Raw genomic sequence first — 12,188 nt, 5'->3', positions numbered from 1 at the left:
AGAAGGGAAAGAAGAAAAAGGGGAATTTTCGGTGCTCTGGATTGTCCCGGGGTCCCCGAAGTGACTCCCTGCCAAAGGGGCTGGCTCCCGTAGCATCTCCCAGAGGGTTTGTTGGTACTCGGGAAGGACTCGCCCGTGGATTGGCGGCTGCTGTAGCCATGGTGATGGAGGAGCGAGCTGAGACAGCGCAGAAATGTCACTGCCTGGCAGGGAGATACTTGGGGCCAAGGCGCAGGCGATTAGATCTGTGTCTGCGGCTGCTGCCCGGCTCCTCGCACAGCTCCTGCGCTGCTCTCCCAGCCGCTTGGTGCTGCCTTGGCAGGGGAGGTTATCTTGTACAAGCTGCTGTCCAGAAACTGTCAGCGTTTGAAGGTGGGGGGATGTTTGTGCTGCTCGGTTTGACCTGGCTAAGCTGAGAACTGGAAGAATTTTTTCCTGGTTGCTGCTGTATTAGGGCTTCACGGTGCACTGGTGCTGCGAGACCATCCCTCAAAAGCTTTGGCCCTTCAAATTGCAAACCTGGTTTAAGCATGATTCTTAATAGGAAGAGATTTTAAAGTGTTTGTTTGTCTCTGCCTTCCTCAATTACTGTCATAGCTGCCTGGAATAACAATCCATTTTTTTGCATCAGAAATGGCAGCAGTTTCTCCTCTCTTCCCCAAGCAGATTATCAAGAGCAGCATCCCTGGATGCTGGAAGTGGCTGGGGTTTGGCCATTCATAACAATCCAGCAATCAGAAGGGCTCTTGGAAGCCAAATGGGCACCTTTGCTCATGGCAGTGGATAGGGTGATGGCCCCAAAACACAGGGCACTGTACAGGCCACGGGGTGGGCAGCAGCTGGGGGACCTAACCCCCCATTCCCAAACCAGAAGATGCTGCAGTGACACTTTGAAGTGCCACCACCAAGGAGACTGAGATGGGTCTTTGTGGCCAAGCACACCAGAAGCTCGTTTCTTGGACCACCTGCCAGAGAGCAGATGAACAGAGCTTCAAGGTGGTTTGTCTCCTCCCAGATTGGTGGCTGAAATGTCTGACAAAGAGGATTTCTCAGCAATAAAAATGTATTTTTAAACCACTGCTCTCTGAAGGCCTTGCTGTGCTGGAGCTGGGAGTAGGACAGCAGGAGTCTGACCTTTCTGACCCGAGTCCGCCGGGGTGCCAGGGTGCTGGCACTGCCATCTGCACAACCTGCATCATCCAGTCTCCTGTGGGTGAGAAGGGGGAGGGCTGGGACAAGAGGAACTTGGTCTGCCTTGCAAAATAAACACAAGCTGCACCTTGCTGCTTGATCTCAGCATCCCTGTTCCTTTTGGTACCCAGATAGCCAAGACAGAGCTCTGGATCCAGCCTGAGGAGAATTTTGTTTCTCAAACTGAGGATGCAGCAGGCAGCAGAGATAGGGAGCAGGAGGGCTGCAGCAGTTCAGTCAGACGGGGACATGCTCAGGATTGACTGCTCTGGCCATCAGCAGAGAGCTGCCCAGGCAGACAGACAGACAGACATGGTTTGGATACGTTGGTGCCTGCAGCGATTCTGGTGATGCCAGTGCTGTGTGTGAAAGCTGCACAGCCTTGTCTGTCACTGTGCCGTGACACATATGTAGGCCTTTGTGCCTCGGTTTCCCCTGATGCCCACTGAGTGCCCAGGCCCTTGCAGTGACAAACTTCCCCTGGGCCTTGGGTAATGCCACAGACACACTGGGGACTCTGACAGAGCAGTGGCTGCACCTCTGAGGGTGGTGACAGGAATGTCCCCAGGGATAGGACACATCATCTGCCTTGCTGGGCCCGGCTGTGCTGCCTGCCGAGCCCAGGGTGTTTTACCAGGGACCAGGGAGGACTTTTTCTGGGTCTCCCACTGCCATCTACTGATCCATTTCACACCCCAGACCTGCAGCTCATCCAGATGGTCCACCTGGACTGGTGCTGGGGAAAGGCTCCCTGTACCCCACAACAAGCCAAATTCCAGGGCCAGTGCTCACCTACACCCCTTGGGCAGGACACTCTTGACCTGAGCAGTCAGTTCTCAGCCCCTGCAGGACAGGGTTGGAGGCAGGGTCACATCTCTTCTTGTTTTATTTTGCAAGCTGTCTTTATTATTACCACCAGCACTCTTGTGTGTGGTGTGTATTTCTATTTTGCTTTGTTTGACCATGGATCATTTAAATTGTTTCCTTACCCTTGAAACTCCTGGAGTCAAAGGTGAGGTGATGGATGGTGTGGGATATGTGGAAACAGGCTCAACAGGATGCAATGTGGCTTGAGAAAACAGACAGCACTGCACCCTTGGGTGCAGCCTTGCCTCTGGCCTGCTGGGACTCCTCCTGTACCCTGCTGGGCCCCCAAACGCAAAGGAAGCCAAAGCCATGCTTGGGGACCATCTCCACAAGGCTTTATTCTCATTTCAGAGAGGACAACAATGCTGAGCACACGCTGTTTCCAGCGGTTTTGGAATTGCTTCCTCAGGTTAGCTGGTGGCATTTTCTGTGCTGGCTCCTGAGCACCCTCAGCTCAAGGAAGTTCAGAGCTGGGGCAGAAAAGAACCACAGGCATTCATCTCCATAATGGTGGGCACAGTGCCACCCAGAGCAGGAATCTCTGGGAGGGTGGTGCGTGGGGATGCAGTGAGGCTGCCAGGAGGAGCCCTCCTGGCCCAGCACACCCAGGCTGCAGGCAGGGCAGGGACTGTGCTGGGACAGAACCCAGGCTTTAGGCAGCTGTGCAAACCATGTCAAACCCACTGTCAAACCCAAGTGGGGAACTGACAATGGGACAAACCCACAGGCAAGTGACAGAGGTACTGCCAGGGAGCGTATGAGGGCAGGTGGGAGATGAGGAGATGAGCAGGACATGGAGGATGCCCGTGGAGGTGAAGGATGAGCCACAGCCAAGCTGTGGAACCCCCTTAGCAGTGCTGCTCCCCCTGCAAGGAGGGGAACTGGACCTGCTGGGTTTGGTGTTTGTGGGCTCAGCAAGCCCCTCTGGACAACAGTGGGACAGGGGTTAATGTGGGAGAGGTCCAGTGTGGCCACTGTGGGTCTGTTTGGTGATCCCCTCATAAACCTCTGGGTGGAGCGTCGCACTGTATTAGGAACAGAGAGAAACACGACGCTGACTCCCTTAGCTTCATTGTCCAAGAGACCAAAGTTTATTATTCTTAATCATCTTTTATACACATGTTTGAGAAGGTCTGAGAGGTAAACTCTCGTTGGTCATTAAAGCAACACATCATCATCACTGGTTAAGTGGATCACCATCCCTTGACTGTTTTCCTAAACACCACCTGCAGATTGTTGTCCTTTACCAAGGACTGTTTGGATTCTTTCTTTTGCTTCCTCAGGCCAGAGTGAGAAGCCTGTGTGACTTAGTTTCACACAGGCCCTGTTCCCTGCCTGCTTTTTGCATTTAGTATCCACAGTGGAGGGTGTCTCTTGGGGGGTGGGGGGGGGGCTCTTGCCTCCCTGCCATGGTACCCTGTGGGATCAGAAAATCTTCTTCAAATGCAAGTGTATCCCGTTGCTGGACCTGAGGACCACCTGTGGTAGCACTATGGGAAGCTTGGATGGGTCCGGGTAGAGCTCGAAGTGCAGCAGGGTCAGAGCCAGCACCACCTTCATCTCGTTCATGGCAAACTGCTGCCCGATGCAGTTCCTGGAGGGTGACAAGTGCTCCAGCTGCTGCCATCCTCCCCAGCCACCCCTGAGCTGGACTCACCCCATGTGTGAGCTGGGGGACCTCCAGCTGCTGTGAGGATGACACCACAGCTTATCTAGTAAAGCCCCTGATGCTGCACCCAACTCTGTTGTGGGGTATTACCATTTATTTTATTATTAAACATTGAAAAAAGATACAAGATTGAGAGAACAGGGGCTTACTTCACTAGGAATTGCAGCCAGGATCCAGCTAAAAGCTCAGACACCTCCAAAAGGATATTTCTGGCTCTGTGTGGTGATCCTCCTGCGAGCTACTGAGACCTCAGTATCCTACATCTGTCTGTTGATACAGCACAGGAACCATGGAAACTTGGCCCCCTTGGCTTTGAGGGATTCACCCCTAAACAAGGGAGTGGTGCTCCCAATGCAGGCAACAGAAAATGTAAATATCTCCACAAAGCCACAAGAAAAATGTTTGAAATCCTACAGTGACCACAGAGCCGACGGAGCATGGAAATCCTATTACAGGAGATGCTGTAATAGGAGATCCTGTTACTGAAAGCCTGCTTGAGCTGGCCAAGCAAACTTGGCTTGTGCAGACTGAGGGAGATTAGCCTTAGGAGCTCACATCTGAGCTAAGTCTCACATGCAAGGCAGCCTGATAAGAAGGAAAGAGATGAAGGGTCTCCCACCTGGATCCAGCAGAGAAAGGCAGAAAAGCATGGGAGTGCCTCTGTGCTGAGTTCTCTGGAGAAAACCTTAGGGGATCATAAACCTGTGGGAGCAACAAAGACCATTTGGTTGGTGTTTGTCCTGATCTGAGCTGCACCAGACTCTTCCCTGGTCCCCAGGTTAGGGCTGGATGTGACCCCTGCTCTTCCTGGGGGAGCAGCAGATGACATTCATCTCTCTACAAAGCCAATGAGTGGATCTTTCCCTTGGAGACACCCAGGTCACCCACTACAACGCTCAAGATGCCTGCAAGTGTTTTCTCATCCATGGCAGCAAGGATCAAGTCAGGATCCCTCCATTCCAGACATGCCTGATCCTTGCTTTCCTGACAGCCACTGGAGAGAGGCAGCTATGCACTCTTCTTCAAACTTTCCAGTTATTTTTTGAAGCCTCTAAAACACCATCTTCAAATCACACACTGTCTTGTGGGGCTTGAGACTTCTCATACCATTCTAAGTGTGTGCAGGGCAACTGAAAGCACTCAGAGCATCTCTGTGTCACCATGCACAAAGAGAGACTATTGAACACCCTTTCCCAGCCCTTTGTCATGTTCAAAGCCTTTGGGGTGTTTGGTAACTCGATTGAACTTTGCATTTAGATGTGGACTGTTGGAATGACAAGGGGGGAAAAAAAACATAAGAGGGGGGCACAGACTGCCTTCTTCAAGGGGAATGGATGTCTGGGCTCAGGGACCATCTTCCCTTTCTTGTGATCAAGGTGAAATACCTCGGGGTCCTCCCACACATCCCGGTTCCTGTGAATAGCAAATATGTTCACTCCAGCCTGGCAGCCTGTAAAAGAAAAGTGAGAAGAAGCTTATGACACCTCAGAGTGAAAATGCAGAAGAGGTGTTTTGGGGATGCTCTCCCTCCCTGGGCTCTGCAGGGTCTGTTGCAGGAGATCTGGCAGGGATCTCCTGAAAACTTCACATGTCAAAAATAAAGACCTCAGAGGGTCCCTTTATTTCTATCAGTGTATCGCTTTCACTTGGCCAGGAACAACACTCCACAAGTCTCCTCTGAGCTCTGGAGCACGTCCTTGGACTCTGTCTGGCCACCCTTTCCAGACTCACTCTGCAGCAAGCTGTGGTAGCTCTGTACAGCTACAGGAGAGAGAAGGGAGTCTGGAAAACCCTCTAGCCCCTCCACACAGAGTGAGAAAGTCTCACTTGTCACAGACAGCAGCACAAAGGACGAACAAACTCCACAGACCTGCTGGCAAGCTGCGTCCATCAGGAAATGTGATGGGTTTGGAGAGCTGTCGGGACACAGCAGGAACTGGTGGGAATAGGCGTAAGCTCTCTTTGATGCACATCGTGGTGTAGGTCATCTTCCCAAGGTCCTCCCTGAAAGCAAACTTGCTGAGGATGCACTCACTCAGTTTGTCTATGTCACTGAGAAAAATGTTACTGGTCTGTCCCAGTACAGACCCCTGAGGGAAACCACTTGTCACTGATCTGGACAATTGACCACTACCCACTGGATGCCACCTTCCAGACAATTCCTCAACCACCAAACAGTCCACCCATCAAATCCTTATCTCTCCAGTTTAGGGAGAAGAATGTTGGGGGAGGGTTGTCAAAGGTCTTCAAGGGTAAATTAAAAGAGCTCAAGATAAAGGAATGGGAAGTCCTAGCTCACCACTCAATGGTATCTCGGTCCCCCAGGATGCCCTGGATCTCCTCCCTGCACCTTTGCTGGTGCTCTGGGTGCAGTGACATGCAGTAGAAGAGCCAGGAGATGCCACTGGCCGTGGTATCGTGACCCTCAAACATGAAGGTGTCCACCTCGGCACGCAGGTCCTCATCGGACAGTCCAACTCCATTTGCATCCTACGAAAGAGGAGAGCATGTCATTCCTAAACACACAGGTCTTTTATTCTTATACCCAAAGGACTTTTATGATTTGGTGTCTCTTGTGCTTCCCTTCTTGTGCTGACGCACCCTTGGTGCCACACAGTTCTGTTTGGCGTTTGGTAGGATCATTTCAAACATTCACCTTGCTACAAAGAAGAATGTCCAGAAAATCCAGGTGCCTCTTCTTCTGGATCTTCTCAAGTTCCTTCTCATTGGAGAGCAACAGCTTTCTTTCTTGTATTACCTGATCTGCACAGAGGAGAGGTGAGTTCTGTGCATCCTGCCCCTCCAGAGTACCCTCATGAACTTGACCACTAGGTCATCAGCTTGGACTCTGTTTAATGTGTAACCCTCTGGCCACTCCAGGGGCAAGTAGAGGAGAGGTTCAGCTGGGAGAAAGGACTGGGGAGAAAAGGGCAGGAATACCTGTGTGGGAATGGGCCAGCTTGCAGGCATCCTGAAACTCATGGCCTTTGCTAGTCAAGTTGTAGAAGACATCCTTGAAGGAAAAAGACTGGATTCTCTGGCTCAGGAGGTAGGTCAGGTCAAAAACAGCTCTAATATAATAGTGGGAGTCGCTGTAAGGAGGCCGAGGTGAAAGCTGGTGTTAGCAAAATGAGTGGTGAAACAGGAGCACTTGCTTTGCCAGGCTTTGGAAATTCAGGCACTGACCTCTGAGTCTGACAGTTGGAATTACAACTGAAGGCACACTTCATGATGATGTCTAGTGTCATCAAGCTGACATCTTGAAAGAGCTCCACTGACTTCCTCTCCATGATCTTCTTGTCCCATTTATCCTAGAGGGAGAGCCAGGGGTAAGGAGAGACAGACCGCCATCTGTGGTCGTATTTTCCTGTCCCTCTTCCCAGATCCACATTTCAAATTGCTTTCTTTTTTGGAAGCAGAGGCCCTAGTTCATTATATAGTCCATGAACCTTATCTAATTCCTCTCCACATTTCTTTTCCCAGGTAGGAAAGGATACACATCAAGGTATGAGAGGATATTATTGCAGTGGTTGATTTTATTGGCAAACAAAGAGAAAGAGTGGAATGTCCAAAGGAAGGTGAGGGGAGCTATTTTAGCACCTCAAAACTACTCCAAAAATTCAGTGAAAGTAGAAACTCTCTAAGTGCTGTCTCTTTCTCTCACTCATTTTTTTATTTTCACCGTTTCACAGCTGAAAGGTAAAAGTAGCAGGAGTGGGGATTCTTACCAGCATCACTTTGACTGAGTCTGACATCAGGGTGACGTAAGATTTCAGCACATCGTAATGAAAGGCTGGGGTCAGCATCTTCCTGTGCTGGAACCATTTGCCTCCTTCCAAGATCAGCAGCCCCTCCCCTGAAGCACAAACAGCAAAGGCACAGTCAGCTCCTGCAGGCTCTGATCACAGCTCTGACAGCCTCACTGCTGCTTTTGACTTACCAATCCAGGGAATTAGGAATTTGTAGGGTACACTAGCCTTGGGATCTGTAAAATGAAACAGATATCAGAAATGTATGAATAAATAATGAATTCAACACAACAAAAGAGAAAATTCAGGATAAATTCGCATTAGATTTCGCCCTCTAAATCACATGATAGAATTAATCTCACCTCATTTCAATATTTAAAATACTGTACCACCAGAGGTAGTTTAAAAGTGATCATCTACAATTATGACAGCAGTGGACTTGAAAAAACAGAGAAAGTTGGAACAAAAAAAATGTGTGTGGAAAAGAAACAGCCATGGCAAATTCCAAAACTGAGAACAATGGATGGGAGTTACTGGGGATGGCCATGTATGTACCACTCATACTGCTCATTCCACAGAAGGGAGCAGAGGAGAAGACTGAAGATGCCTTCTGAGAGCTATTGCCATGACAGCTCACACTTTTTACTGGGTTTACTGGGAAGCACAAATATTGTGGTGGTAGAAGCCATAGAAGACAATAAGACAGATGACCCTCAAACTGGGAACTGACAGGAAACTGGAAGGAACAGGCACCTGGGCTCTGTTTTGCACAGGACTACAAACTGCTCCATGAAACCTGGGGCAGCCTGTGAGTTTGTGAAGAGGAGCAAAAGAAGAATTGCAATAGCTGTGAAAGAAGCTGGCAGAGGGGATGACTCCAGGCAAGTTCCCCAGTATTTTCTTGGCAGGAAAGTGTCAAAGACTTCTCGAAACCGGAGGTAGAGACTCACCTGTTCGGCCAAGTATGCTTTTGGCATATTCAGGATGGTGGATGATTAGAGAAGGCAGGAGTGGTCCAAACCATCTGGGAAAGGCATAGGGATATTCTTCTCCCCATGACACTATCTGGTCTAAGAAGTTTTCAGAACCTATCTGCAATGAGAGTTAATCAGGGATTAATAAAGATAGAAGAGGGACATGCCAGGGACAGCAGAGGTTAAACTTGCAGTCTCATGGAAAGCACAAGCACGACATTCTCTCTTAGGAAATGAAGGAAGAGTGGGAGGACTTGCTTGCCACACAGGAGCTCTCATGCTGCAGGTGGAGGGGAGAGTGAGTGTTGCAGAGGGACTGTGTGCAAGAGGCAAAGCTGCCTGAGCCTCCAAACCCCTGCAGCACCAGACAGCTCCATGGAGAGTCCCCTGCTGGGCTGGTGGCAGCTGAGACACCTTAGGATGGCCTGGGCTTGGAGCAGCCCCATGTGGCGCTTGGGAGATGCAGCTGGCATGGGCAGTGCCAGGAGGACCAAGGCTGTCACACCCCTCTTCCCCAATTTCAGCAGTGCAAGGTGGGCATGCAGTGTGAAAGCAAGACATCTCCACTAGAGAATGATGAAAATGGCTGCATTAAAACACCCTGCTTTTGTGGCCATGCCCTTTTCAGTGGCTCTAGGGTAAGACACTCCTATTGGTAGAAGGTTTCATGTAGCAGAGAGACATTTTATGATTGCTCATATTTAAATAACTTCAGGGCAGTCCCATAACTCTTTGTTTAAGGGCATGATTGAAAAGAACATGACTTTTTTTTGCTAAATGATGCACACAATATATCCAGCACCCTTTCCTCCTGCCCTGCAGAGGCCTTGGCAGCATTCCCTGTGCAGAGGTCCTCTCCTGTAGGAAGAGACAGGAGCAGGGGACACACACCCCATCCAGTCCTTCTCATCCTGTCTGATACCTTGCACAGTTGTGACAAACCCAACCCAGCTGAGCCCAGCTCATTCCTTACCAGGTGATTGTGGCCATAGAGCCAGTGTTTTGGGGGGCCAGGGAATGCCTCCAGAGCTTTGATGAGTTTCTTCCTCTCCTGGTATAACTGGAGCACCTTCAGCAGCACAAAGATTACAGCAAGCAGCACAGACAGCTGCAGGACGACAGCAAAAGGTCTGGCTAGGTCCAGCAGAGATGCCATGCTGCTCCAGGACACTGCCTTCTCCTGCCTGTTTCTTGCCTCTCTTCTCACGCCTGAGCCAGGTGGAGAGCTCAGTGCAGGTAAAAACCCTCTCCCTCCTCCTCTGCAGGAGCTGACCCTGGTGGAGCTGTCAGCAATTTATAGCTGCTGGAACATCATGGCAAGCACTGTGTCAACCCAGCCAGCAGCCTGTGAACTCACTCACCCTTTGACCTGCTTTCTGCAGCCTATGCCTGCAACCTGGAGAACAAACAGCCTCTGAATATTTCCTGCTTTCTCTGAAGTCCCAGCAGCGCTGTCACACACAGCCACAGTCCTGCATGCCCAGGTGGATGAAGCCAGAGGAGAGAGGAGGTGAGATGTAGGCAGGCTGGGGCTCTAGCTGAGCTCGGTGCTGTCCTCAGAGAGTTCAGGTGTAGAAGCCTCTCACCTGCCCCCAGGAAGTGAGGAACACACAGGCCACCCCTCCTCAGTGAGTGGGTACTGCATGGATCCAGCCACCTTCACCTGTGACAGCAGTGCTCCGGGTGAGAGCAGCATCACCCAGCTCTGCTGGGCCGCAATCCAGAGAACAGACAGAACTCCAGCAGCACGAGAGGGATGTGGCCCTGTTCCCCAAGGGCTCCTTCCACAGACAAGCCAGGAGACAAAACTGCTGTCCAGAGGAATTACCATGGCCAGTAGATGAGAAAAGGAGAGGAAAAGGCTGCAGAGCATGATGTGAGCTGCAGCAAGGTTGAGAGCACACGATGGGGAGGTGTGATGGTAAGGCCCTGTTCACTCTACAGGCCTGGTAAACTCTCCTTCCTCTGTCCACCTCATCTTCTCCAAAAAGGCTCTGCATTTACCTCTCTAATGCTTGGTTGGAGCCCAGGTAGGACCCTCCTTGCAATCCCTGTGCAGATCCTGCTGCTTACCTGGGTTCACATCCCATAATCCCAGAATCCTGGAATGGTTGGTGGAGAACTGGGCCTGGAACTCTGATGTGTGTGGGTGACTTGCATGCATATTATAAAAAGCGGGACCCCCAGATGGGCTGAAATAATGTCCCATTTGTGTCTTGGGATGTTATTAAATGGGTTTGCTGAGGATTAAATGGGTTATCAGCTGTGGAGGCTGATAGATGAGCTACAGTATAAGGGCTGCTGAATTTTTTGAGTGCTTCTTTTCAATGTAACACATCTCTGAGACAGAGGACTTCTGATGTTTGGGCACTTCCCTTTAGTTTTTACAATATGCCATGTCCCACATTTTCTGCTCGTAGAGTCATTTTGCTGGAAAAAAACCCACTGTTTGTCTGATGTTCATTGTCACTGCCTTGGAGAACATCCCTGGTAGGCGGTACACTGAGCAGTGTCACCTTTTCACACACTTGGCCATCTTCATGAAAATTGTGTGTCTTTTTATAGTGAGCCAGCTGGACCTGCATGAAAGTTCAGGGAAGAGATACAAGTTGATCTTTACAAGCCAGAAAGCTGTAACCAGGTTAGGCATTTATTAGGGAGGGCTTTGGCTGTAGCCAAAGAACATAAGGGACACATTTTGACATGACAAATTCTCCTGTGGAAACTTGCAGAGTATTCATAAATAATATGATGCTGTGTAGTTGGGTCCCTCACAAGGTTTGCACAAGGAAATGAGGGAGGTCTGATGGTTGAGCCTTTGTTCAGTGCCAATGGAGCTGTTTGGAATGTCCTGTGGTACCTACATCATTACCAGACTCACCAATGTGGCTTTGGCTGGCACCTTTCATCAGTCCCTTACAAAATAACCCATAAATACCCCCATACCCACAGGTGGAGAGGCCAGGCCAGTTTCTGGTGCAGCTGTAGATAAAACTTTTATAAGTTTTTATGAGTTTTATAACAACACAGAAATTCTCAATGGTGACAAAGTCCCTGGAGAATGGGTTTAAAGATGATCAGGGTCAATTTTTATCAAACTGGCTTCCCTATAGTTATAAAATAACCAATAACCACTGTTGAGCAAGAAGCCAAGGGATATGGGTTATCATGAAAATCAAGTGAGATGTCAAGTGCTGAGCTGATATGGAGGGAACATAGGGGACAGAGTGGATAAACCCACATTTATGGGAATTTGGAGCAAGAATCTGATCTTGGGTGATAAAAAAGCACCATGGGTGAAAAACTGGGTGCTTAATCCAGCCTCCAGCCTCTGCATGGTATATTTCACTGGTGGAGGAGAGAGAAAAACCTTTCTCAGGTATTTCAGAGGATTCACAGCAAGAGAAGCCATGAATGCTGAGAGTCAGGGGAAGAAAATTCAGGGGTTTTGCAGGGGAAGGAACTATGAAAGTTCAAAAGGCAAAGTGAAGTTGCTGTAGAGCTGCAAGTAAAGTGAAAAGGGACAGTATTGGTTTGATCACTGTCAGGGCCTGGGACAAGGCCAGAACAATCTGTTAGCACCAGGAGAATCTATAGCTCTGGTGATGGAGGACTCCAGAAGAAGATCTGAGCATGAAAAAGCAGGCACAAGGGTCTTCTGATAGCCACAGCGATCTGGGGAGGCTGGCAGGGAGAACAGAAACTTGGCTTGACCTTCTGAACATTTGAGACTGGTGA

At 49.8% G+C, this 12,188-nt stretch overlaps 1 protein-coding gene across 1 annotated transcript; it reads right to left on the bottom strand.

The window, feature by feature from the left end:
- Positions 1–3,126: 3,126 nt before the first annotated feature.
- Positions 3,127–9,712, bottom strand: LOC102112174 (cytochrome P450 4B1-like). The gene is made up of 12 exons (XM_005521291.2): positions 9,424–9,712; positions 8,427–8,568; positions 7,668–7,712; positions 7,456–7,583; positions 6,914–7,038; positions 6,668–6,819; positions 6,384–6,490; positions 6,027–6,217; positions 5,598–5,731; positions 5,113–5,177; positions 4,347–4,429; positions 3,127–3,652 (listed from the first exon to the last, which is right to left on the bottom strand). Exons 1-12 carry the CDS (start codon positions 9,604–9,606, stop codon positions 3,484–3,486), a joined length of 1,524 nt encoding a protein of 507 aa, XP_005521348.1. The 5' UTR covers positions 9,607–9,712; the 3' UTR covers positions 3,127–3,483.
- Between the last annotated feature and the right edge of the window lie 2,476 nt (positions 9,713–12,188).

The sequence above is a fragment of the Pseudopodoces humilis genome, chromosome 10, assembly GCF_049639895.1.
Source record: "Pseudopodoces humilis isolate 2021_Gansu_Grassland_sample_001 chromosome 10, ASM4963989v1, whole genome shotgun sequence".
In the NCBI taxonomy this organism is placed as follows: domain Eukaryota; kingdom Metazoa; phylum Chordata; class Aves; order Passeriformes; family Paridae; genus Pseudopodoces; species Pseudopodoces humilis.
This window is presented reverse-complemented; position numbering and strand designations above follow the sequence as displayed.

Excerpts from the sequence above, each read along its gene's own strand:
- LOC102112174 (XM_005521291.2), bottom strand. The coding sequence starts at position 9,606 with ATGGCATCTCTGCTGGACCTAGCCAGACCTTTTGCTGTCGTCCTGCAG. Across the intron at positions 5,732-6,026 it reads GACCGAGATACCATTGAGTG|GGAGGACCTTGGGAAGATGA; the intron begins GTGAGCTAGGAC and ends GTTTGCTTTCAG. Across the intron at positions 4,430-5,112 it reads ATGTGTGGGAGGACCCCGAG|GTTTATGATCCCCTAAGGTT; the intron begins GTATTTCACCTT and ends TTGCTCCCACAG.